General features: G+C 61.0%; 7 protein-coding genes across 7 annotated transcripts; 4 read left to right on the forward strand and 3 right to left on the reverse strand.

Annotated features, from left to right (window-relative positions):
- Positions 1 to 836: 836 nt before the first annotated feature.
- Positions 837 to 2,464, reverse strand: F751_1529 (putative cinnamyl alcohol dehydrogenase; the record flags this gene model as incomplete). Its single annotated transcript, XM_011402962.1, has 4 exons — positions 837 to 873; positions 1,024 to 1,136; positions 1,299 to 2,269; positions 2,413 to 2,464. The coding sequence occupies 4 exons, from the start codon at positions 2,462 to 2,464 to the stop codon at positions 837 to 839; spliced, it is 1,173 nt and encodes a 390-aa protein (XP_011401264.1).
- A 2,359-nt stretch (positions 2,465 to 4,823) lies between these two features.
- On the forward strand, positions 4,824 to 6,659 carry F751_1530 (hypothetical protein; the record flags this gene model as incomplete). The annotated part of the gene is made up of 4 exons (XM_011402963.1): positions 4,824 to 4,951; positions 5,676 to 5,934; positions 6,167 to 6,190; positions 6,258 to 6,659. The coding sequence occupies 4 exons, from the start codon at positions 4,824 to 4,826 to the stop codon at positions 6,657 to 6,659; spliced, it is 813 nt and encodes a 270-aa protein (XP_011401265.1).
- A 1,097-nt stretch (positions 6,660 to 7,756) lies between these two features.
- On the reverse strand, positions 7,757 to 9,985 carry F751_1531 (hypothetical protein; the record flags this gene model as incomplete). Its single annotated transcript, XM_011402964.1, has 6 exons — positions 7,757 to 7,897; positions 8,085 to 8,212; positions 8,429 to 8,465; positions 8,614 to 8,741; positions 8,958 to 9,159; positions 9,383 to 9,985. 6 exons carry the CDS (start codon positions 9,983 to 9,985, stop codon positions 7,757 to 7,759), a joined length of 1,239 nt encoding a protein of 412 aa, XP_011401266.1.
- A 1,563-nt stretch (positions 9,986 to 11,548) lies between these two features.
- Positions 11,549 to 16,404, forward strand: F751_1532 (N-alpha-acetyltransferase 16, NatA auxiliary subunit; the record flags this gene model as incomplete). The annotated part of the gene is made up of 14 exons (XM_011402965.1): positions 11,549 to 11,629; positions 11,876 to 12,063; positions 12,233 to 12,344; positions 12,589 to 12,826; positions 13,090 to 13,231; positions 13,346 to 13,532; positions 13,663 to 13,741; positions 13,901 to 14,463; positions 14,677 to 14,766; positions 14,972 to 15,040; positions 15,187 to 15,296; positions 15,466 to 15,582; positions 15,732 to 15,954; positions 16,195 to 16,404. The coding sequence occupies 14 exons, from the start codon at positions 11,549 to 11,551 to the stop codon at positions 16,402 to 16,404; spliced, it is 2,409 nt and encodes an 802-aa protein (XP_011401267.1).
- Positions 16,405 to 16,877: 473 nt separating this feature from the next.
- Positions 16,878 to 19,428, reverse strand: F751_1533 (Meiotic recombination protein DMC1-like protein; the record flags this gene model as incomplete). Its single annotated transcript, XM_011402966.1, has 12 exons — positions 16,878 to 16,977; positions 17,098 to 17,171; positions 17,303 to 17,352; positions 17,480 to 17,522; positions 17,678 to 17,736; positions 17,872 to 17,970; positions 18,113 to 18,259; positions 18,377 to 18,464; positions 18,740 to 18,853; positions 18,955 to 19,022; positions 19,247 to 19,302; positions 19,409 to 19,428. 12 exons carry the CDS (start codon positions 19,426 to 19,428, stop codon positions 16,878 to 16,880), a joined length of 918 nt encoding a protein of 305 aa, XP_011401268.1.
- A 2,125-nt stretch (positions 19,429 to 21,553) lies between these two features.
- F751_1534 (hypothetical protein) lies at positions 21,554 to 21,763 on the forward strand (the record flags this gene model as incomplete). Its single annotated transcript, XM_011402967.1, has 1 exon — positions 21,554 to 21,763. One exon carries the CDS (start codon positions 21,554 to 21,556, stop codon positions 21,761 to 21,763), a length of 210 nt encoding a protein of 69 aa, XP_011401269.1.
- A 680-nt stretch (positions 21,764 to 22,443) lies between these two features.
- F751_1535 (Unc-50-like protein) lies at positions 22,444 to 23,904 on the forward strand (the record flags this gene model as incomplete). Its single annotated transcript, XM_011402968.1, has 6 exons — positions 22,444 to 22,475; positions 22,661 to 22,777; positions 22,948 to 23,112; positions 23,224 to 23,282; positions 23,445 to 23,593; positions 23,791 to 23,904. 6 exons carry the CDS (start codon positions 22,444 to 22,446, stop codon positions 23,902 to 23,904), a joined length of 636 nt encoding a protein of 211 aa, XP_011401270.1.
- Positions 23,905 to 24,290: the final 386 nt, after the last annotated feature.

Below are 24,290 nucleotides of genomic sequence, written 5' to 3' on the forward strand. Positions count from 1 at the left end.
AACGAACGACGCCCCCCGCCTCCCAAGAACGACGCCCCACCGCCCCCTCCCAAGAAGAGCCCCCCGCCCCCTCCCAAGAAGAGCCCCCCTCCCCCCATCTAAGAAGAGCCCGCCACCCTCAAGCAGGAAGAGTCCCCCCTCAACCTCCCAAAAGTCCCCACCACCACCGTCCAAGAAGAAGTCCCCGCCGACACCCACGAAGAAGTCGCCTCCACCACCTAACAAGAAATCGCCTTCTCCCACCAAGAAGAGGCCCCCACCTCCAACAAAGTAGAGTTCCCAATCAGCTACGAAGAGTCCACCGATCTCTCGGACAATATGATCACCTTCCACGCACCCACGTTCAACCCACTAACCCCGGCCCCTCATCATCATTTACAACCAGAACCATCACCACTTTTCCATACACAAGGGTGCGATCAGGAATGATCCACGCCGTGAGGCCCTGCCCTTCCTCAACACTTTCCCATCGAACCTTGTGCTCAAGACGAGGGTGTAGTTTACCATTGGTTTAACCCCACCAAACATTGATCACTGTATTAAAACCATTGTCAAACCGCTATACCCTCCTAGAGTTGACACCCATCCACCTGACTCACCCTCTGGCACAACAAACTGCAGTGACAACATTGATAACTGCGCAAACCTCCAGACCCGTCTTCAACAGAGGGTTGGTCACCCTCAACTTTCCCCCTGCATTGTCCTGACAGAGTGCACTGATGTTCAAGTGACCGCAATCTCAGAGAATCATACACAGCTTTGGTGCACGGAAGGTCTGTACACTGGCGAAGATGCATTGGCAAGACAAAGTATCACAGCCTGTCCTGGCTGCAAGTTCACACAACCAGGCTTCCAGCGACATCGATGACAAACCTGCCAAGAGGGTGTGGAGTGCACAACAATCATGCGACATTCCAGCAATACTTATCTCAAGGGCAAGCCACATCTGTTCAGGATGCAGGCCTGACACCGAGGAATCTCCCACATGCATAAAAGGTCCCGTCCCCTGGTCAACCCACTCACCTGTACTTGACGTCGTTCTTTTCCAGACGCTCCATGGCCTCATTGATGTAGTTGATGTCGATCAGCTCGATCTTGCACGTGATCTGCTTCTCAGCGCAGAAGTCAATCATTTCCTGCACGAGGGGGCGTGGCATCTGTTGGAACCAGGCGCCAGGCTCTGGCCACCATCCCCCTCCACTGCATGTTCAAATCAGATTCCATGGCAGGAAGCAGCGTCCATGATCCCATTCTCCGCCCCCCTCCCCCCCCCCCAACCAGCCCCCTGCACATCCCACCTGGGTCTCCTTGATGGAGCCGATGGCGCTGCCCCCCAGGGTCCTGCGCTTGAAGATCAGGCTGCCGGCGGCGATGGGCAGGGGCATGTTGGGCAGGCCCACCATGACCAGCGCGCCGTTGAGCTTGAGCAGGCTCAGGTACTGGTTCAGGTCGTGCTTGGCCGACACGGTGTCGATGATGCCGTCCAGCGTGGTGGCGTGCCTTTTCATGTCCTCCTCGCTGCTGCTCACCACAAAGTGGTCGGCGCCAAACTCCTCCAGCGCCTCCTTCTCCTTGGCGGGAGAGGTGGAGATGACGGTGACCTCCGCGCCAAAGGCCTTGCCAAACTTGACCGCCATGTGGCCCAGGCCGCCCAGGCCCACCACACCCAGCTTGGTGCCGGGCTTGTCCAGGCCCCAGTGGCGCAGGGGGGAGTAGGTGGTGATCCCGGCGCAGAGCAGGGGCGCCCCTGCGGCCAGGTCCAGGGTGTCTGGGAACTTGACGATGAACTTCTCGTCCGTCACGGTGTGGGTGGAGTAGCCGCCCTGGGTGGCGCGCCCATCCTTGCCCGTGGAGTTGTAAGTCCAGGTGACGTTGTCGCAGAACTGCTCCAGGTCCTGCTGGCAGGCGTCGCAGGAGCGGCAGGAGTCCACCATGCATCCCACCGCCGCGCGGTCGCCGACCTTGACCTTGGTCACCTCGGCACCCACCTCGGTCACGATGCCCACCAGCTCGTGGCCGGGGACCATGGGGAAGGTGGACCCGCCCCAGTCGTTCTTGATCTGGTGCAGGTCGGAGTGGCAGACGCCGCAGTGGGTGATTGCGAAGGCCACGTCCTTGGGGCCCACCGCCCGGCGCTCGAAGCGCATGGGCGCCAGATGGCCAGACTTGTCCTTGGCGGCGAAGCCTAGGCAGTCTCCAGAGCCCTCGGCGTCGGGGTGGGTGGGGGCCTTGGACACCGCCTTGGTGAACTCGTCAAAGGAGGAGGGACCTGGGATGAAGGGGAGATTGGAAGGATGTGCGCGTGAGAAGCCGTGATCGCTGGATTGGGGTGAGCCTAATCACGATCTTGATCACATGCCCAGCCGCGCCAGCCGGCAACCGGACACCCCCCGACCGCTTCGGAAAACTCACTCTTGGACTTCTCCCCGCCGTACTTGCTGATCAGCTCAACAACATCCTGCATGATTCCAGAGCAAAGCCATAGGTATTTGATCCAGGCATCGAAGGTGAAGGAGCACCCTCACACCTTCCCGACAACATCCCTCCCCACCCGACGACCCTTACATCATCCCACGACCAACAAGGAGCACCCACATCGGAGGTAAGGTTCTTCGCAGTGGCCTCGGTCCTGTAGATGGCAAATGCACGCGAGTGCTGCTTGGCCTCAGCCGGACCGACGGCGAAACCCATACTTGCTCGTATGGATGTCTCGCACTTCGAGCGGAAACTGACTGCAAAGGAGGTTCTACAGGAACTTGATGATTTTTGCAAGAAACTATAGAGATATACAAGGTTTGTGTGGATGATGTGAGGTTCTATATTCCTTCGAGGGGGGGGTGAGTGATGCTGCGAATGCACAATTTCCTATGGTAATTCGTTGGGTAATCGGTTTTCGCGCGCGTCCCGGCGACCACAAGTAGCGATAACGAAGCTCCCAAACTTGCACCTCCACAGCAAGGGTCGGCGGGTACTATGGACCACAAAACAACTCAGGGTCCCCATACAAACGTTCGATTTCCGTCTCACTCCGCAAGAAGAATCTCAGTGGGGGCAGCGGGAGCTGGGTTAGCCATACAGGGCTCGCCTGGCGTGCAGAGACCTGGCCGGGAACCTTCTCCCACACAGGTTCCACTGGGTGCGGTCCTTGTGACGGCAGTGCTCTTATGGATGGCGCATCCTCACTGCCGCTCCAGTTTTCTTTATCAGCCCAGGCATGCCTGGAGAGGTGGCCGTCAGGAAGCCTCCAGGGAGGCGTCATCATTGGTCCAGGGGCTGATGCGTCCCTCTGCCTGGCCCGATGCCCCACCACCTCCTCGCCCCACCATGCCACCATGAGGGTGATGCGTGGCTCAACATGCGAGGACCCTCTGCCTGCGTGCATGAGCAGAATCGTTCCTGTGGCTGTCAGGCACCAAATCTGGGGCATCGTATCCTTTTTGCATACCGGCACGCTGATCCCGTGTAGAGTGGCAGGGAGAGACAAGCGGTCGATGTTCGAGCCCACAGGCCACACCCCTGTCCCCTCTGCATGCCAGCCACCTGACCGACCTGGTTTTGGGAGGACGCCGTGCAGCAGCCTGCCCTCAAAGAGGAGTAGGGAGCCAGGAAAGGGAGGCACCAGCCACGCTCGCGTCGCTGATGTGGGTTTCCCCAGCCACTCCTCCAGCACCAGCGTCGCACCGGCCCCCTCCCCCGCCAGGAACAGGACGCTGCTCAGCAGCGGGTGCTGCACGCGATACTCGCTCTTGCCGTGCCCCAGCCACCGCTCATCTGCGGGCGGGCAGGAATGGGGAGGGTGGTGCGGGTCTACGGCTGCCGCCTTGTGACAAGGCCACGCCACGAGATCTGGTCACAGGCGCATGCACATGATTCTCCATTCCTGACACAGCACAATCCCCATGAGCGGTCACACGCCTGGATCTCACCGACATCATAATGGAGCTGGTGAGCCTCGTTGCTCGCCCTGCAGTGGGCCCAAACCTCTGCATGCGTGGCCTGCTGCAGTGCCCCCGCCAACGGGTGAGGGGATGAGGCTATGCACCGCGCCAGGGCCGAGACAGTCTCCTCCAGCGGATGGCCATACATCGCGGCCTCATCGGGACCGTGCCGTGGGATCGGGAAGAGGTGGGAGGAAAAAGGCATACCCCTGCCTCCATGCGCAGCCCAGTAGGGGCTCGCAGGCGACAAGCCCTTGCACAGAGAGGCTGCCAGGGGAGGGGGAAGCAGCGCAGGGAGGCATGCCAGCCTGGGGGACTGGCAGCCAGGCGGTGCCTCCACGGGAGGTTGCGAGGATGAGGCCTGAAGCATGGAACGGGAGAGGCGAAGGCGGCAACCCAGAGCAGTCAGGATGCAGTCAGCTGGCCCAACGACACCTCCCTGGAGAAGGGCGAGTGCCTGTGGTGGACGAGGTTGGGCCCGGTGTGTGTGTCTGGTATTATATAGGACACGAGGGAAGGTCAGCCTGGGTACTCCTGCTTCATCCACCACTCACCGAGAGGTACAGTGCCTCTCCCAGCACTGTCTGCGCTGATGCGCTGCATGGACACGTTGCATGGCTATTACAGAAAATCAGGAATGCAGCGCTCAGATCGGCTGCTAGCTGCATCTCGGCCTGTGAATGCCATGCCCATTGGATAAGGGTTCTTTGGGGTCTAAAAGATATCTTGGGAGATACTCGGGTACTCACCGAGCTCGGGCGCGCCCGGTACTGGCGGATGCGTCCAGCCAAGCCACCCACCTTGTCGAGGCAAGCGCCCATGCTCTTGCTGAAGGAAAGAATTGCCTTATCCAGAGGCTGACGCCGGTGGGTCTCCATGTCGACCATGTACTTTGAGCAGAATCACGTGGCCTTGCTGCGGCAGCGATGTGACCATGGATTTTCGCGTGCGGCGCTGGCTGCCGAGTCCCGAGTTCGCAACATTATAAGAGTAACTTTTGGCGAATGGGTAAGGTGCCTACTGGACCCTATGAGCAGTCGCGCAGGCTGTCGCACCTCCCACAGGACGAACGAGGAAAGCTGGAATGGGACACACAGCGCGCGAGCAGGGTTTGGCACTCCTGTGTGGTGGCATGGCAACCACGGTCCAGGCCCCGAGCAGGGCCGGATCGACTCGACACCCCATCATCCGCCCCTGCAGGCAAGACACTTGGGGATTGGCCGGCGGCAATTGGGCATCGTAGTCTGCGAAATGCCAGCCCAAGCCACCACGGTGTCAGCGACGGGTCGCACCTAGGCAGGGGAGTGCTCGCCAAATGGCTCTGGGGTCAGGGGCTATGACTGCAGCGCTGCAACGACCCATCTGGACGCTCCCGAGGACCCTTTGGTCCCCCCGGCCCAGGCGGGTCGACGCCAGGCAGAGCACCCGACCCAGCCCCCGGGGTGTCATCATCGAGGCCTATGCCGTGCCAGGGCCCTTGTACATCACGGCATCCTTCGACAGGGATCGCCTTTCTGGGTTGACTCCCCCTCGATTGCTGCCCAACCAATCATTCCTGCAGTTTCCATCCAGGTCAAAGGATTTGAGGTGGTGCTCTCGGTCCCTGCTGCCCCCCAATGGCCCCCTGATTGCATTGCAGCTTGCCCTGGTCCCATCTGAGAAGTTCGAATGCCTCAGGAGCACGCGCGGACCGGCTTCCTGGCGTCACACTGCACCCCTCGACCACTACACTCGCAGGGAGGAGGAGGTGGAGCCCCGCCGGGCGGAGCCTCCCCTCGTCCGGGTCCGGCTGCACGTCCACTACCGCGTCCACTCCCGCCAGATGCTGTGCGTGGCAGGCTCCGCCATCCCCTTTGGCTGGTCCTTCCTCTCCATCGCCAAGGTGCCCATGTCCTGGGCGCCGGACGACCTGTGGGGCGTGGAGGTGGAGCTCCTGCCGGGGACGAAGCTCGACTACAAGTATGTCATCCTGGAGGAACAGGACTGGACGCAGCAGGTGGGAAGATCTCTTGGGTTTCGGGGAAGGTGCCATGCATCGGCGGGAGCTCCGGCATGGATCGCGCACTCGGGGTCAGCCCTGGTCTCCCAGGAACCTCCGCTGCTTGAGGTGCCGGCTGCCGCCCGGCCAGCCCGGGGGGCGGTAGCCCCATGCAACAGCCCATGCATGCCCTCGCACATATGGAAAAGTCTGAAGGGCACTGCATGCCTCCCACCCCGCCGTCTTGCAGGTGAACGAGGCCGCAGAGGGGCGGGTGCAGTACTCATACCGTATGGAGCCAGAGACCCTCCCCCCCGGACGTCCAGCACATCACCAAGCAGATGGCCATTGTTGCCTGGCAGCCCGGCCCCAACCGCCAGCTCAGCGTGCCCACGGAGGAGGAGCTGGCGGCGCTGAAGCCCGGGGTCAGGCTGGACCGGGCCCCTCCCCCCCACAGTGCCGCCGCCAGCGGCCCCACCGCCGGCGGCTCGCCCATCGGCGGGGGGCAGAGGGGGTACGGCGCGCAAGCTCTGGGTCGGACCAGGTCGGCCCAGCCGCCACCCTTCACGGGGAGCGGTGCCGCCGCCAGCATGCCGCCGCGCCAGGAGGAGCTGACGGGGATGTGGGAGGTGCTGACGCTGGATGCCGACGGCCGCCCTGCGCTGGAGAGAAGGGATGTGTGGGGGAGGGAGGAGCCCCCGCCCCGCTCTGTAGGGCGAAGCACCTGGTCAGATGGGCTGTAGGCAGGTGGCGGAGGGCCCGGTCTCCAGGCCTGCCCAGGTCGAGGTGAGGGCAGTGGGTGTCGGGGGGGAGTGTTGAGGCCGTGGGAATGGCACGCCTTGCGCTCATCCTGCTGCTACTTCTCAAAACGTTGCGTCCTCTGTCCCCTTGCTGTCACGTGCAGATGTTTCCCTACACGCCGGCGCCGGCTTCAAGTCCTGGAAGTGTCCAGCGGCCCTGTACGCTTGGCGCCGCTCCTCTACAATGCTTGTGACTTCTTCCTCCCTCCCTCCGTGCTCCTCTGCCTTCCCGCTGGGTGTGTCTGCTGCTATGTTCATGCCCCTCCCCCGCCCGACTGAGCCGATAGAGTCCCCCTGCCAGGGGGCGGCAACTGTACAACCAGCCTCAAATGCTGCCATGGTGGTGGGGCGGGTCTGCCTGCAGACTGGATGCGGGGATTACATGATGACTGCTGGGAACGGGCGATACTTGGGGAAGGGGGGAACCCTGGACTCGCGGGCAGGCAACCGTCGTTACGGGGCCTTACCAACCACAAGTCCAGGTCAAGCTGCTGCATGAGGGGTGCCGCTCATCGGTGGGCGCTGCAGTGCCGGGGAGGGTGCTCATACCCGGGCCTGAGTTGGCACAGTGGAGCCCTCTCCCCGCAAGCCGGGGGGGGATATTATCTCGCCATGCCGTCTCGGCCCCAGGCAGGTGGGCGGCCCTTCTCCTGTGCCAGACGCTGCAAGGCCGAGGCTGCTGAGCATTCCATCTTGGTGATCTTCCCAGATTCTGGGTTGCCGCCCCCCAATTCGCGTGGGCAGTGGTTACGTGTGCTGAGGCCAGGCCCTCACTGCATGTCCATGTCCAGCCCGTCGGCGTGCAGCTGGTCCAGGGTCAGGTCTGAGAGCGAGAAGTTGCGCGGCGGCATGGACAAGTCAGCGCCACCTCCGCCCGCGTGGCCGGTGTGGCCCAGGATGGACAGAGGGTTCTGAATCAACAGAGGGGGTAAAGGTAGGAGAGGGGGCAACTGGGCGCCGAGCGGACGCACAGAGTCCAGACCTCCCTTCCAAGGTGCAAACAAAGCATGCCAGTGGTTACGTGTGCTGAGGCCAGGCCCTCACTGCATGTCCATGTCCAGCCCGTCGGCGTGCAGCTGGTCCAGGGTCAGGTCTGAGAGCGAGAAGTTGCGCGGCGGCATGGACAAGTCAGCGCCACCTCCGCCCGCGTGGCCGGTGTGGCCCAGGATGGACAGAGGGTTCTGAATCAACAGAGGGGGTAAAGGTAGGAGAGGGGGCAACTGGGCGCCGAGCGGACGCACAGAGTCCAGACCTCCCTTCCAAGGTGCAAACAAAGCATGCAACAGCAGAGTCCTTCCCTCCATATCAAAGGCACCTGCACTAAAATACTTTCCCACACTCGCAGCAGATCCCCCCTGCCATCCCTACCTGCGCCAGGGCCGACACCAGGTCTGGTTCCGAGGGGCACAAGCGCATGCCCGGGAAGAGTGGGACTTGGGCCTGTGCCCCAGACTCCAGCAAGGAGGGTCCCAGGTTTGGGTACAGGAAGCCATTGGCTGTGGAATGGGAACCATGGGGCGAGGGCGGTGTGTGTGTGCGTGTGTGTGTGTGTGTGTGTGTGTGAGATAAATTGCGGTACCCCGGGCGAGCATTACAGGTTCATGGGGCCGGGCTTCGGTCAATGACTGGCCGCCTGGTCCTCTCCCAGTAGTCCACGGCATAAGACGCACATCCCTTCCCAAGGAACATGGGGACCCGATCCCTGCCCGCACCTGATCTCGTGTCGGTGTCGCCCAGCCCAGATGCCAACTGGGCGCCGAGCGGACGCACAGAGTCCAGACCTCCCTTCCAAGGTGCAAACAAAGCATGCAACAGCAGAGTCCTTCCCTCCATATCAAAGGCACCTGCACTAAAATACTGTCCCACACCCGCAGCAGATCCCCCCTGCCATCCCTACCTGCGCCAGGGCCGACACCAGGTCTGGTTCCGAGGGGCACAAGCGCATGCCCGGGAAGAGTGGGACTTGGGCCTGTGCCCCAGACTCCAGCAAGGAGGGTCCCAGGTTTGGGTACAGGAAGCCATTGGCTGTGGAATGGGAACCATGGGGCGAGGGCGGTGTGTGTGTGCGTGTGTGTGTGTGTGTGTGTGTGTGAGATAAATTGCGGTACCCCGGGCGAGCATTACAGGTTCATGGGGCCGGGCTTCGGTCAATGACTGGCCGCCTGGTCCTCTCCCAGTAGTCCACGGCATAAGACGCACATCCCTTCCCAAGGAACATGGGGACCCGATCCCTGCCCGCACCTGATCTCGTGTCGGTGTCGCCCAGCCCAGATGCCAGGCCACCCCCCTCTCTTCCCGGCCCCCCTGAGTGCAGGGGCCCCGACTGGAAGAGGGGGATGCCGGAGGCGGTGGCAGATGTGGTGGGCCCGCTGCCTCCGCTCCCCAGCCTGCCTGCTCCAAACTGCTGGGCCTGCTGCGTTGGCACCCACCCATGCTGCATGCGCTGCGGGGGGGGGAACATGGAGGGTCTGGGGGTTGCAGACTGAGCATGGCCACCTGCTCCTTCCCAGCTATGATGGCCTCCGAGACAGCCCCATCCCACAGCATCAGACAGCCGCAAGGCGCCAACCGCCTGCATTTGGCTGCACATAGGCACCGCACAGGGGTCCCCCGCTGTCCTCTTGCAGTCGATCTGTCCTAATCTGCAACACCCCACACATACCCACCTGCACCACTTGGACCTGCTGCTCCAGCAGGTGGTTGAACATGATGATCTGGCCTTTGAGCTTCAGGCGCAGGTTGTAGGCGGCGAAGAAGTCGGGGTTCTGTTCCTCCAGCTTCTGCCACACCAGCTGCGTAAAGCCCGGCTCTATGGTGGCCTGCGCCGACAGAATCTTCACCACCTCGCCCTGCGCCAGGTAGACCTGCAGGCAGCGCTCAATCAGGTTCTGGACCAGCTGGATGTCGGCGGTGGACACGGGCGAGGACACCCCTGGCGCGCAGGGCGACTCGCTGCTGGACAGGGGGCCCCGCCCCAGGCCCAGGCTGCTCCCGCCCCCGCTCAGGGAGTTGGAGGTGCTCGTGGCGGCGCTGCAGGTGGAGGGGCCGGGGGGGTGCCGCGCCTTGCGCTGCAGGGCCAGGGGGTGCACCTGGAGCGCGGCACGGGGCAATGCGGGGGGCAGGCCGTTCGGGAAGGCATCCTGGGGGAGCAGGGTTTTCCCCGGCGGGGCGCGCAGGACGGGGACGTCCACAGGGCCGGGAGAGGGGGAGGTGGCCCCTGTCTCCCTCCCTGCCTGATCACGATCAAGGCTGGAAGTCGGGAGAGACATCTGTAGCGTGGCAGGCGTTGCCATTCTACCACATCGAAGGGAGGCGGGGAGGCGACGTGGGGGTGATGCACATCGCGAATCGTGGCCTTGCGATGGGGGTCCGTGCGAGAAGCCCCGATTCGCACAATCTCGCCACACCAAGCGTGCGATAAACCGAACAATGTGCCCAAAGATAACTAGGGTGTGGATTGGAGAAGGCTCCGCGCCTCTCACTGTGCGCGAAGTTGCCCAGACTGGGTGTTACTTCCGGCCATGACTGACGTGTCGTCAAGTCGATAAGCTGGGAGTCGGGGACAAACTCCGCGGAGTGCCCCCCATGTCGAAACTCAGCCCGCCCGTCCCATACCATGTGGAGTACGAGGCACCAAGTCCTTGTATACATGTTCTATTACCCTAAATTTTGTCTCTGCATGCGAGATTCGGCGGCATAGGTGCAGTGGGCGCTGCAAAGGCTGTAGTCCTTCACAGGTTTATTGGCCTGATATCGACCACTCAGCACAGCGATACATCTCCGGGTGGTTTATTGCTCGAATTTAAAGGAAGTTTGCCTGGTTCATGTGTAATGGCGGACCCATGGGTGCCGTACTTCGTAGAAATGGAGAAGCAGACAGGATGGGCTGAGTACGGTACGGCTCCTGGAGGTCGAGATTTGTATGCAGACGTGGACGAACAGGCAAGGAATAGAACACCGTCACGGTGCTATGTCCCCATGAGCCTGCAGTCGAGCGGTCGAGATTTGAGCCTTCTGGACGGTGCGGCCCTATGCTGAGCTGCAAGATGTCTGTGTGTTAAAGGGTGACTGCTCTCACTCAGGGGGAGGTGCATGATTCAGAGAGGAGAATGTCAGCCATTCCGTGCAGCAACACTCCCATTGACCAGGGTAGAGCTCCCTTGAGCAAGGTGTGTACCGCAAGTCAAACTATGGCAAGTAAGGCTTCCCGGTGTGTGTGAGCAAGACTCCCCATAACGACCTTTCGCACCCCTTGAAAGATCCAAGAACACATTCCAATCTTTTGAGGCACGAGTTGGGCGGCTCTGGTTGCCAGGACGAATCGATGGTTGTTGCTACCATTGATGGGAGGACTCAATAATGTGCGATCTTCTGAGGGCAAACGCCAGTCACGGAGCCTTGAGGGATATCGCAACAGCTACATTCTATCTCTGTGGATTGGAACAATGAGACAGGGGTCCAGACACTCATCTTTCTTCAAACATAAACCAGCACGGCGAGACGGTCTCGCCGTCTGAACGGCAGGCGCAGACTAGCTGCATCGATCTGATCCGCTGCATTGTCACTGGATGGAACAAGCGCTGAAGTACACGAGCATTGGACGGGCGGGAGCTATAAGACGAGAAATGCAAGGTATCGAGGTGACCTGGCGACGCACATCGGCGTCAGATCAGATGCCAGCGTGGCGCCCCCGGCGACGTCGGATTGTGAGCCCTTCTGACACCAGCGCGCAGTGCATCATGCGCAGGCCGTGGGTGCCCTAGCTATTTCCATAGCAAAAGTGTCCCACTCACTGGTGAGGGTTGGGTTGCCCTGCTGACCAGCGCATCGCCATGGCGCCTGGGTCGGTGGATATCAACGTGCTGCCCGGCAAGGAGGCCGGCCTGTTCCGCCAGCTGGTGAAGCAGTACGAGGTGGGGCCGGTGGATGGTTGATGAATAATATGCCTAAATTGTTTGATCTGCATATCAGCCCGGGAGGGATGAGGCTCCACACCGAGCAGGCGCCTGACGGCGATGACGCCGCTGCCCTGAGGTATTCGATGATGGAACGCACAGCGGCACCTCGCTGGCAAAATCCGACGTACATCAAGAGGTCCTTGCGCCGAGACCAAGCATCTCTTGGCCTGATTTCAATTACCCCCTCCGTCGTCTCTGCAGACCAAGCAGTACAAGAAGGGGCTGAAGACGGCAGACGCCATCCTCAAGCGCTTTTCCGAGCATGGGGAGACGCTGGCCATGAAAGGGCTGCTCCAGAATTGCCTGGGACACAAGGAGGTCGCCCTGGACCTCGTCAAACGGGGCGTGAAGAACAACCTGAGGAGCCACGTGTGCTGGCATGTCTTTGGGTGAGTACGCTGTGGGCTTGATACGTGCGACGCATGTGAGGTGGCGTGGAAGAAGGTCCCACACATTGTTTCCCTGCATGCAGGGGATCTGGGGCTCCACGGCTTCCCCCTGCCTGCAGGACCACTCCCACCACCTGAACAAGCACATCCCTCCCCTCCCCACACCCAGCCTCATCCAGCAATCGGATGAGAACTTTGACGAGGCCATGAAGTGCTACAAGAACGCCCTGCGCATCGACCGCGAGAATCTGACCATCCTCAGAGACCTGTCGGTGCTGCAGGTGCCCAGAGAGTTGGGGGGGGGGCCTGGGGTGCTGTGGGTCAGGCTCTGCAAGTTGCAGCAACGGTCAGCGGTGCGGCCAGGGTGTGGCTGCAGCACCTCATCTGTCCCTATGACGCTCAACCGGCGATTGGGAGGTCCAGTTTGCACTCTCGTTCTGCTCCTCTTCGTGATGGCCATGCCTCCCAAAGGCGCTCAACCGCTCCATACCCCATCCCCTCCCAAACATGATCGCCCTCTCGCAGATCCAGATGCGCGACCTACCCGGCTTCCTGGAGACGCGCCAAACGCTGCTGGAGCTCAAGGCCACCAACCGACAGAATTGGCTGGCCTTTGCCGTGGCGCACCACCTGAATGGCAACCACGATGTGGCAGTCAAGGTGCTGGACAGCTATGGGGCCACCATGGACGAGGAAGCCGCGGCGCATGAACCCTACGAGACTAGTGAGGTGCTCCTGTACAAGGCGCAGATCCTGGAGGAAGGTGGGTGGGAGTTTCTCCTTTCTGGGGGGGTGGGGTTGGGGTGGGGGGTAATGGGTATGTGCGAGGGAGGGAGAAGGTCACAAAGTGAAGCTAGGCGTATGTCCCGTCAGAAGAATTGCGGACTTCTTCTGGTGATGTGGTGGGTGGGGTGGTCTTTCCCCTCTCTGCATGCCAAGGAGGTGGGGCCTGTGCATCGACCAACCCGCTGGGCAAAGTGGAGCACATGCCTGGTCATTTCAGCAGTCTCGTTTTCCGTCGCGCAGGCGGCCAGGCAGAGGAGGCACTGGCGGCCATCGATGCGGCGGTCGGCAAGCGCCTGCTCAAGGACAGGCTGGGGGTGCTGACCGGCCGGGCACGCCTGCTCACCAAGCTGGGGCGGACTGAGGAGGCCGAGGGCGTGTACTGGTGAGCAGTGCCTGAGAGCACAGCCGTGGCTCACAGGATGGGATTGCTGATCCGAGGCAAGCTCCTGCCTGACCTACCCCAACCCTCACCTGTGCGGTCCCCACCTCGTGCCAGGGAGCTGCTGGGAATCAACCCGGAGAACCACCAGTACCATGCTGGGTTGCGGACGGCGCTGGGCCTCGACACCCCTGATGCCCAGCTCACCGCGGAGCAGCGGCAGAGGCTGTCTGACATCTACGCCCGCCTGCAGCGCAAGTTCCCAAAGAGCACTGCAGCCAAGCGCATCCCCCTCGACTTTCTGGTGGGTGCCATGGACTGGCTGTTCCGTTGTGCTCTTGGGCAAGGGCCGTATGTCGTTTGCCTTTTAAGGGAGTTGGTTGTGTTTGAATAGTTCCTGGCAAGCTCACTGGCCATGCCGCCACACTATCCAGACCGGGGAGGACTTTAAGACGGCAATCGGCGCCTATGTACGGCCATACCTCGTGCGCGGCGTCCCATCTCTCTTCTCTGGTGAGGTGGTAGAGGACTTGGAAGAATGCGGGGCTTACATCTGCTATCAGCAGATCGCACACATACTGTTCCAAGCAAGTCAGTGCTTGCATTTACACAAAATGGAAACTCCACCCATCATTTTCCCACCACCCCCTTTCCCCATCCATTCACTCACAGACCTGCGGCCGCTGCTTGCCGACCCTGCAAAGTCTGCAGCCCTGGATGCGCTGTTCGAGGGGCTGGAGGCATCGCTGGTCGAAGGGCGGGGCCTCCCGCCGCTGGAGACTGCATCCCCAGCCTCTGCCATGGCTCCCTCCACCACCGGACCCCCCTCCCCCGAGGACAACCCCCTGGTGTGGGTGCGCCTATTCCGGGCGCAGGTGGCGAACGTGGCGGGGCGCAGCCGCGAGGCGCTGGCGGCGGTGGACGCCTGCCTGGCCGACTGCCCGGGCCTGCCAGACGCGCTGACCGTGCGGGCGGGGGTTCTGGCGCGCGCCGGCAACCTGGCGGGCGCGGCCGAGGCCGCCGACGCAGCGCGTCGCGCCGACCTGGCTGACCGCTTTGTCAACTGCGCGGCGGTGGCCGCCATGTTTGCCGCGGGACGCTGCGCCGACGCGGAGGAGACCGCGGCGCTGTTCACGCGGGAGGGCGAGCACACCAACAACCTGTACGACATGCAGGCGACGTGGTACGAGGTGGCGGCGGGCCGGGCCTACCTGGCCCGCGGTGACCACGGCAAGGTGAGACGGGGACGGATGCTGATAAAGGTGAAGTGCTGAGTCTTTTTGTTTGGGGGGGGGGGGGAGGAGGTGTGGAAGAGCACCTGGGAGGCAGAGGCGGGATTGATGCAGGGCGCTGTCATTGTCAATAGCAATCGACCCCTGCAGTCCACAAGCAATGTGCCGCAGCTTCCGGCGTCAGCTCCCTCAGGACATCAACGCTCGCCGGTGCAGGCCCTGAAGCGGTTCCTGAAGGTGGTGTCCCACTTCAAGGAGTTCCGGGACGACCAGTTTGACTTCCACAACTACTGCCTGCGCAAGCACGTACGTGTGGGCCTTGGGAACGGGGGGGCCGGCATGCTCTGGGAGCGAGCCTGTGTGCCATCTGGAAGCATGCCAGGGGTGTGAACAAAGGTCACCGGCCACAACCCTCGTGGCTTGGACCAGCGGATTGCTGGCAAACGGCCCTCAGCCGAACATGCCCGCCTCTCACACCCAGTCGTTCCCTCCAAATTATCCACTGCTGCAGACGCTGCGGGCATATATGGATCTCCTCCGATTTGAGGACGAGCTGTACTCTCACCCAGCCTACGCCGAGGTGGGGAGGGCTGGATGCAGGGCCGGGAGGGGTGATGTCTGCAGGAGACCCAGTGCTTCAAGGCATGTTCGAGGATGAGCTATGAAGCACAAGTGGTGCTTATCACACCGCTCAGCCCCTGTACGCCCCCACCATCCCTCATTCAGGGCGCCTACGGCGCAATAGAAACCTACATTCAACTCCATGAGGCTGCGACAAAGGCGGCCGCAGCAAAGGCGGAGGCAGCCAATGGCGCTTCGGCAGAGGATGCCAAGAAGTGAGGATGCAGATTGGTGGGCTTGGGGGAAGGGTCAGTTCCCCGGAGATGCGTGTGCTCCCCGCCCAGCACTGATTAGTATTGCATCTCACTGATGTGCTGCGTGAACATCCACCCTGCACCACCATGATGTGCCCACCCAATCAATCCCCTTATGACGACCATCTAGGGCGCGACAGAAGGCCAGGAAAGAGGAGCAGCGGCGAGCCAAGGAGGCCGCCGCTGCCGCTGCAGCGGAACAGGAGGCTGCCAAGAAGGATGGCAAGCCCGCCGCCAAGGGCAAGAAGTGAGTGGGTGTGCAGTGGCCTTGGATGTTGGGACGGTGGCGTGGCACCTCAGATGGTCGTGAGGCCCTCGAGCGCCTGCAGGAAGATACAACCTTGCCGCCACGCCTCACCCCGCGCGCTCAACTCCCACCCCCTTCCTGCCTCACAGGGACCCCGACCCGGACGGCGTGCAGCTGGCCGCCGCGGCAGACCCCCTGGGGGAGGCCGCGGCCTTGGTGCAGCGCCTGACGCAGTGCGCGGGCGACCGGCTGCAGACGCAGGCGCTGGCAGCGGAGGTGCAGCTTCTGCGCGGCCGCCTGCTCCTGGCGCTGCAGGCCGTGCAGCGTGCTGAGCGTCTGGCCGGGCCCGGCGACGCGAGCGTGCACCTGCTGGTGCTGCGCCTGGCGCTGGCGCAGGAGGCGCAGGCGGCGGCAGGGCCGGCGGCGGGGGAGGGCGCCGAGGCGCACGTGGCGGAGCTGCTGCGGGAGGGCGTGGCGGCACTGCGGGGCGAGGGCGCGCCTGACGCCGCGGCATACGCGGAGCGGTGGCGGGCCGCGCACGCCGGCGGCTCCCTGGCCCAGGCGGCGGCGGCGCTGGAGGCGGCGGCGCTGCTCCGCCCCGCGGGCGTCGAGGAGGCAGCGGCCGCGTTTGTGGCGGCGGCCTCCCCTGCGGGGGCCGGCCACGACGCCGCGGCGGCGGTGCATGCGCTGCTGTCCCGGCGCCTGTCCGTCTCTCAAGCCGCGGAGAGCTGGAGGGAGGCGTGCGCGGCAGAGTTCCCGCTTTCCAACCTGTTTTCCCCCTCCTCCCTGGCAGACGGCGTGGCTGCCCTCAGCATCAAGTAGGGAACGCGCATGCGCAGTTGCAGCCATGGCAGTGTGCCCCCTCCCTGCCTGCTGCCAAGCATTCTGCAGCCCCTATGTGTCGTCATGAACTTGCAAATACAAGCAGCACAGCATGGCTGGACACAGCAGGCGGGTGGGTGCGTTCTCAGTCTTGTGACTGGCGGTGGTGCTGCATAAAGGCAGTGACAAGTGCGTGCCTGGGTCTGGAGGGCGGTTTGTTTTTGCACCACGGTGCCCCCAGCGAAGAATGGCGCCGGCTTCGGGACAGCCCATGGTTCGTTTTCTCGGCTGATGTTCCAGTGTTGTTGTCATTGCTGTCGCCACACTTCCCCTCAGTCCCTGTGCATACAATTGGAGGCGCAGTGTGAGATGGGGACCACATCAGGGGCCGGACCATTGCCATCCTTGAGTCACTGGTGCAACGCGCCCCCGTCACCAAGGTACCAACACTGTGCACGAGACTGGTACAGCACCTAGCAGCCCTCGCACTTGTAGTCGATGATGCCCTGGCCACTGATGGCGTAGGAAGCCTCGGCTTCGGCCAGATTCGGGGCATCCACCACCTTCATCAGCCTGTGTCTCGTGGGTGCAGAGGTGTGGTCAAACAGTCTTCTGACTCTCAAAACCCCAAGTACCTGGGGTAGCGCCCCGCATGATAACCACCTTCAGGGTCAACCCGCCCTGGAGGCCCACCTCTGCTCGGCTTTGCCCTTGCGCACAGACAAGCGGATGGTGGAGGCGTGCGCCATCACGTGCCCACCCACGGGCTGCCAAATGGAGATGGGAAATGCAGTGGATGACAGCAATAGGAGGAGGGGGATTGTGCATCGGCAAGCAGCGGCAATGAGTCAGAAATGTAGGTATTGGGAGATACAAATCCCTCTGCAACACCGCCCACCTTCTTGGGGTCAACCACAAACATTGCTCCTCCAGAGGGGTCAGAGATGACTGCGCATAGGGTGAGGTTCGTTCCTTGGCCATGCTGGCGGTATTGGGGCAGCATACTGAGCATGCATGCCCCAATTTTAGTCAGAGGATGAAGTTGAGCACCTTGATGCATGACTCTTCTCCCCACCTTGGTTGGTGATGAGTATGGCAATGTTGAACTCATCCGCAAGCTGTAAATTGGCACAGTGAGGTCATTGGTGTCATCCGTGGGCTATGGAATTGTGGATGCTCTGCTCCAACATGCACCCTACGCTTGTAATGCTGGACACACGCATGGGTCTACATCCTGCAACCATGCAGGGAGCACTGCCTGCACCCCACCCACCTTGCGCATCCTGTTCATCAGCAAGCCCAGCTTCTGCTGTCGCTCAGCCAGCTCACCTCCTGTGGTGAACGTGCCAGCAAGGGTGATTTGATTCAGAAACTGGACGGCATGGGGATGCCAGTGCTGCGTTTAGAATTTGAGTCCCTGCCAGGATCCTGGCAGCAGGCCACAACGCCACCTCAACTAGTGCTCACGCCCTGAGTAGTCGACACGCATGTTGGCCGCAATGGAATCCATGATGAGGAGCTTGAAGGGCTCCTCCGCCATCTTCGCCGCCAGCGGCTCCAGCAGGTCTGCATGAAGATGGTGCCAGGCTGAGGTTGGTGGTGGTGATCCTGATGGCATCACCAGGCTCACCAAATTCCTGCACCAAACCGCATCAATCGTCCCTCACCCCATCACCATCTGCAGGCTCTATCATCCCCAACAGCTCACCGTACTGCTGCTCAAAGGTATAGGCCCGTGCATACAGAACATTGCTCAGCACAGCGTCGCCATCCAGGTTAAAACGCTCGGCGATGGGCCGGATGCGCTCAGGACGGAAGGTTCCTTCCGTGTCAAAGTACGCCACACGTCCGGCCGCTGCAGGCGGGTGGTGAAGCAAGTGGGAGAGCTTTAACGCCGGGCTTGGTGGGGGCAGTCACGCCATGGCAAGCTTTGAACAGCTGCCCAATGTCACCTTCCCCATCACTGACTCACCCAGTCCCTCTCCCATCTGAGTTGTCACGCAGAGCGTGTGGCAGAGCTGAGTCTTGCCCGTTCGCCACTCTCCAAAGATCTCTGTAATCTGTGGGCACCGCAAAGATGGCGGAAAGGGCTGTGTCTACAATCAGGGATTGACACGAGAAACATACACAGAAGCCTTCCCCAAAACCTACTGCTTTGCTTTCGATGCCGCCTCCGAGCAGCTCATCCAATGCTTGGCAGCCAGTAGAAATGTGCACGATCTGGCGCTGTCTCTGCTCGTTATGTGGTGGGTATGAGTGAGAAGTCTTGGTGAGAGGATGCTAGGCCATGCTGTCATTTGCATGTCGCTGATGACTGCTACACGGAGAAGCCTACCTGTCCCTCAAAATCTCTGGCGCTCATTATGCCGAAGTTGGGGCAGGCGTTTCTTGATGCCTCCACCAGTTTGTCTATCTTGGCCTCAGATAGACCCTTGATCTCCACAAGCCGCTATTTAAGAGGAAGGTTTGGGTTGGGACCTTTATGAATCAGTTGAAAGGGCACCAGCATGAGTGTCATTGTATTCTAGGGCGCCCAAGGCACATGCGCACCTTCTTGGGCTGCATGAGCATCGATTCACAAGTGTGGAAACCCGCGTCCTTGGCCTTTTTGATGTCGCCTGTGTTGTAGTTGGCGAGGATGGCGTTTCATGGCATTCACATGTCTCGCGCGAGGAGATCGTCGCCCGGTCTGTATGAGACAAGAATCCCATTGTTACCCTTATTGACTCCGAGGGCCTCCAACTTGTCGAGTGATTGGAACTGAGGATAGAAAGGGAGAGTTGGCAATCCTTATTTCTCCACAGTGAATCCATCGTGTTGCCTAGATCTCGACCAGTCCGACCTCCATGCCCCACCTCCTCGACATCCTCCTCCGCCGCAACCAGATCTTCGACAGGTCTGTGGAGGGTGCGAGGGACGGTGATAAGGATCTAAACAACACAACTTATACATGACATGTCTATGCATGTCCTTTGAAAAAGAATTGCTGCCCTGGAGGGCGTACCTCTCGAGTTCAGTGACCATGACTTCCGATGCCATCCTTTGCGCAGTGAGCATTTGTCGAGTTCTGCGTTCACAATTCGCCTTGCAGATCACAGTGTTGATATTTTGCGAGAGAAGAACTGGAATCTGTAATATGGGGGGTGAGCATTAATGCAGAGAACGGCCTATGACGCACCATGGTTTGAATCAGCAGCCATGCGTTCTTCCTGGCGGTTTTCCATGACCGACCATCTGTCCCTCCGCATAACATCGCTTGGTTGGAGCACCTCCAATATACCAGGTCGATTAGTCTACAGGTACATTCGTACACCAAAAACATTGCTTCGCTTTCAAGTTAAATCTATGATAGTTTCCTGTCCAGGGTGGGGACTGGCTGGTGGTCGAGAAGGGGGCCGAGGAGGGACTGCCTGAAATCGAGCCAGTGCAGCTGCAGCAAGTTTTGCCCTCCTACTGTGAATGTCCTCCTCACATCCATCCGGAGTTCTTGATCTCAATTTGCTGCCACCTGCATGGCGGGTTGTTGCATGTACGGTCATAGCACAGTTGAGTCGCACATGCCTCAAGGGCGCATCTTCGTGATGACCCCTTCCAAACCACCATTGCTCCTTGTTTAACCACCCCTCGACGCCATCTCAAGATGACAGCACGCACCTCTGGGATTATGTTGCCCCTGCACATTTGCTGCCGTATTGTTTGATGCTGCAGATACGATACTGTCTGGGTTCCTGTGACTGGAGGATCCAGCGGTGGCCCCATGGGATGGAGCCGGCTGGAAGTACCCAGTGATCGGTCTGTGACCAGCTGGGGGCGTGGCAGCCGGTGTTGGCCCAGGCAGGGCTGCTGATGAGGGCCCTGCACGTGTGACAGGGTCAAATGTGATTCGTGGTGATACAAACCTAATAGAATAGCATCAAGGGAGGATTGCCATGGCACAGGATGGGCATCTCCAGGCATGCTCGGTGCAAGATTCATCTAGAGGTGAAAGCTCAGAGCCCCAAATGCACACAGGGCAAGTAATCCGTGGGATGCTGCAGCGCTTCCGCCTCTTCTCCCACCCACAAACACACTGCCTCACCAGCCTGCTGCTTGCCAGCCTCCTCCCGCCTCAGCGTCTTGGGCTTGTACCCCTCAGGTTCCTTGACCTTGACGTATGTCCCCCCACAGTGCCGCAGATGGACATGCCACCCGCACCGTGGATCGGCGCACGCCGGGCCGGCCCTGCGCCAGCAGTCGGCCTCCTGTGGGGGCCGGTTCATGGCTCGTCTCACCAGGTGCCCACACCGCGGGCAGCTCCAGTGATGATTCTGGTAGTACGCCACCTCATCCAGCATGCTGTGCCTGATCTGCAATAAGGCAGTGAGGCAGAGGCAGCGATGAGCTTGGGCCGAGCCTGTGGAGCATCGACTGGGGCGTGGAGATCGTGGCCACAATGGCTGGACCCCAAGCGAGGATCGAGCACGGGGATCGAGTGCTGGCGCCTCAGGCCTCATGCGACGCCCACGGGGGTGACTCACCGTGATGTTGTACCCCTCCAGGGGCCGCAGGGGGTCAGGATCTCGACAGGCGTTGATGCGCCGCATGTGTGCTTGGAACACAGAGCCGTGGCCTGTGTGGGACGTGAGGGGTGTATGTGGCTTCCAGGGTTTCCCAGGCTGCCGGAGGGACCACAGGCACTGCGAACAAGCCCATCAGAGCATCGATTTATGCATGGCAGCCAGTCCTGGCGGGTCTTCTGCAGGAAGCAGGGGGAGTGCTGCCTTAATCAGCCCCCCTCAGGGACCGAGGCCTGCTCACCATCCCTGCCATCATCCTTGGATCCCACAAGGAAATTGTGTGCATGTATCATTTCGTGCAGCAGGACTGCTTTTATGTCAGCCACTGGCCGGAACTGTGTCGCGCAAGGAAAGGGATGTCCTTGGAGTGCCGCAGAATGTGAGCTCACCGCACTAGGGCCTCAGCTCCAGAGCAAGGCCCAGGCCGGTGCCACCGCCACCACAAATGTAGCAGGCCCGACATCTTCAGCACAGCACCGTCAATTTTCCACCATGAACCTCTCCACATAGACTCCCTGTGCAGCTCACCTTGAGCAGAGGCTCAGAGAGCTTGATGGTGCACCCGCCACCACGGAACTCGCATACACCCCCGCATGACGTCATGCGTTTCGAGCTCCACTCTACAGAGCAGGCCCCCAGGCTGTCTTCAAAATATAGTTTATTGTAGTGAAGGAACATGGCATGGATGTCGACTGTTGGATCCAGAAGCTCCAAGTCTGGGAAGCAGTCCAGGCTCCCCACAAGCATGGCCGCTGTCAGGCGCCGGGAGGCACCGCAGTGCACCCTTCAACTCCAACTCGTAGAATGCAGCATCCTATGCGCAGCTGTACGCCTCTCAGGTGGTAATCAGCGCCATATCCCTGTGGATCACCCGTGTCATCGCGAAGACGACACCATGATCGTCGATCTCTACTGGCAATTCGCATTGCCTTAATCCCTGACTCGGCCCAGCACGCTCCGCAGAACAGCCTTCGTTGATCGGGCGCACCGGCCAGGACAACGAGCTCCCGGTCTGATCACCGTCAACCTCGAGATCTTCGACTTTGTTTGTTATCGAGTCCACCTCGCCACCGAGGCTCACGGCATCTGTCCTGCGGGGATCGCCTCTGAAGACTGCGAAAGACTTTGTCCTTGTTCGCATCAACCTCCATTCAAGAGGATAGTAACCATAATTAACCCACCAGTACCCTGTTGAGATAGACAGACGCACCCGAACAGCCCCCTGCTACGCCATCGGGGCCTTGCAGGCCCTCCCAAATAAAAATGTTGCCCACCACTGTACCCGGACCCGCCGGCCGACGCGGAGGCCTCGGGCGCAGCAGGGTCTCCCAATACATATGGATATACCTAAGGAGGTTCTTCAAACCTTCGCAAATGGACTTCCAGTGAGTTGCTGCATGCATGTCCGTGGGGCACCCGCCAGTGATAGGCTCCAGCTGCTGATAAATCCTTCAAATTCCCCAACAGGTACACTGGATGGACGATGCTGCAGCTCCTGATCTCTCCCAAGACAGCGTGCGTGGGTAGCTGGCTCCTGTGATGGGTGCTAGGGAAGGTGGGGCTGTTCAGGGCAGAGGGCTGTGCCTGCAATGCTCATGCCACTGGGCTGGCTCAGCACACTGCAAAGCCTCACGTGTGAGACAGTCCCAGAGCTGGATGGTAAGGACGTCCCTGATAATCAGGCCCATGCCCCCTTACAGGTACCGACACACCTCGTACCACCGGCAAACAAAAGACCACTGGGCGAGAGACGACCCTGCCTTTGTGGTCCTCCTCGCCGGCATCATCGCACTGATCACAGCAGCCTATTGCATAGCGTGAGGCCCAGTGGATGGCATGCAGACTGTGGATGGCAGCAGCATCCTTGCATGTGCCTGCCTCGCGCACACTTTGTGGTCAGCAAGGCAGAGTGGGGGTATCAGCAGGTTTAAGGGTGCTTGCCTGTGATGCAAGTCCTCCTCTCCGCAACCCTATGACTCTGCCAAAGGTTTGGGCCAGGGTTAGGCGGCTCCCTGCTGATCATCCTGGCTGCGGTGATCAGGGACTTCCTCATCGTGGGAGCACTGATATCCCTCGGCGGCTGGCTGCTGGCGACGCGCTTCCTGTACTCCCCATCGGGCCAGGAGCACGCCATCGAGCAGCGCATGGAGCTGTGAGTACAGTGGGGTGGGGACCTTGCAAGGCAGCTGTGAGGTACCCTGACTCCTTATGTGCCGAGTCGCTTGCCACTCCACAGCTTCCGCCTCCGCCATTCATGCCGCAGGATGTACGCATTTGATGTGCACTGCAACTCCTTGCTCCCGTGGCTGCTGATAGTGAACGGTGGGTTGGCGTGCCAAGTGCCAGGGTGGGGCGGGGAAGCCTGGACGTCTGCCCCCACCCTGATTGCCATGCACGCGGCTGGGGAAGAACAGGCATTGTGCCCGGGTGCATCCCTTGAAGTGGTACTCCACCGCTCAGCACTGCACCCCCCGCCCCATGCAGTCCTGCAGCTGGTGCTCTCGCCGCTCCTGGTCTCCCAGTCCTACCTGGCGGCCGCGGTATCGTGCACGCTGTACGTCGCAGGCGCCTCCTCCTACCTGTACATCACCTTCCTGGGCTACAGCGTCCTGCCAGGGCTCAATCACACCGTGGTGCGTGGAGTGGGGGATCCCTGAGCTCATTGGGAAAGGCCTTGCTGGCCTGAATCATTGTGGCAATGAGACTCTGCTTCAGTAATATAGGCTTATGGTGCGGCACCCCTCCCTTGCAATGTCTTTGGGGAGCAAAGTTCTTCCCTCAACTGCCAGTGTGCTGGGCCCAACTCCCTCCCATCCCCCCCTCCTCCCAGCTCCTGCTCCTGCCCGTGGGTGCAATGGCTGTGGCACTCCCCCTTGCCATACTGGGGAGGTTCAACCCCACACGAACGGCGCTCTGGCTCTACTATGGATACAGGAGGGCCTGACAATTGCATCCCTGCGGCTCTCCCACTCATGTGTAAACCTGAAGCAAGAGCTCTTGTTGCGCCAGCAGGCAGGGATGGGATGAAGCCATCGATGCCGAGGTCTTTGGCACCCTGGGATCGCACGACTGAATGTGGGGCGTAAAGTTTGAAAGGAGGGACTCGGCAGGGGGGTGGGGTCCCTGCCCCTCCACGCATGCACGAATTTGGATAACACGCCCACGTCGACTTCGATCCCGGCCGCACCCCCATGGAGCCCTCAATGCAGGAGCCTCGGCCATGCACGGTGCATTCCCACACATTTCAAGCGGCAGCCCAAGACTATCCAGGTCTGGGAAGCAGTCAACGGGCAATCGCTCACCCTCGTCCCAGCCCCGAGCGCCTCCAGT

Source organism: Auxenochlorella protothecoides (genome assembly GCF_000733215.1).
Source record: "Auxenochlorella protothecoides strain 0710 unplaced genomic scaffold scaffold16, whole genome shotgun sequence".
Classification (NCBI taxonomy): domain Eukaryota; kingdom Viridiplantae; phylum Chlorophyta; class Trebouxiophyceae; order Chlorellales; family Chlorellaceae; genus Auxenochlorella; species Auxenochlorella protothecoides.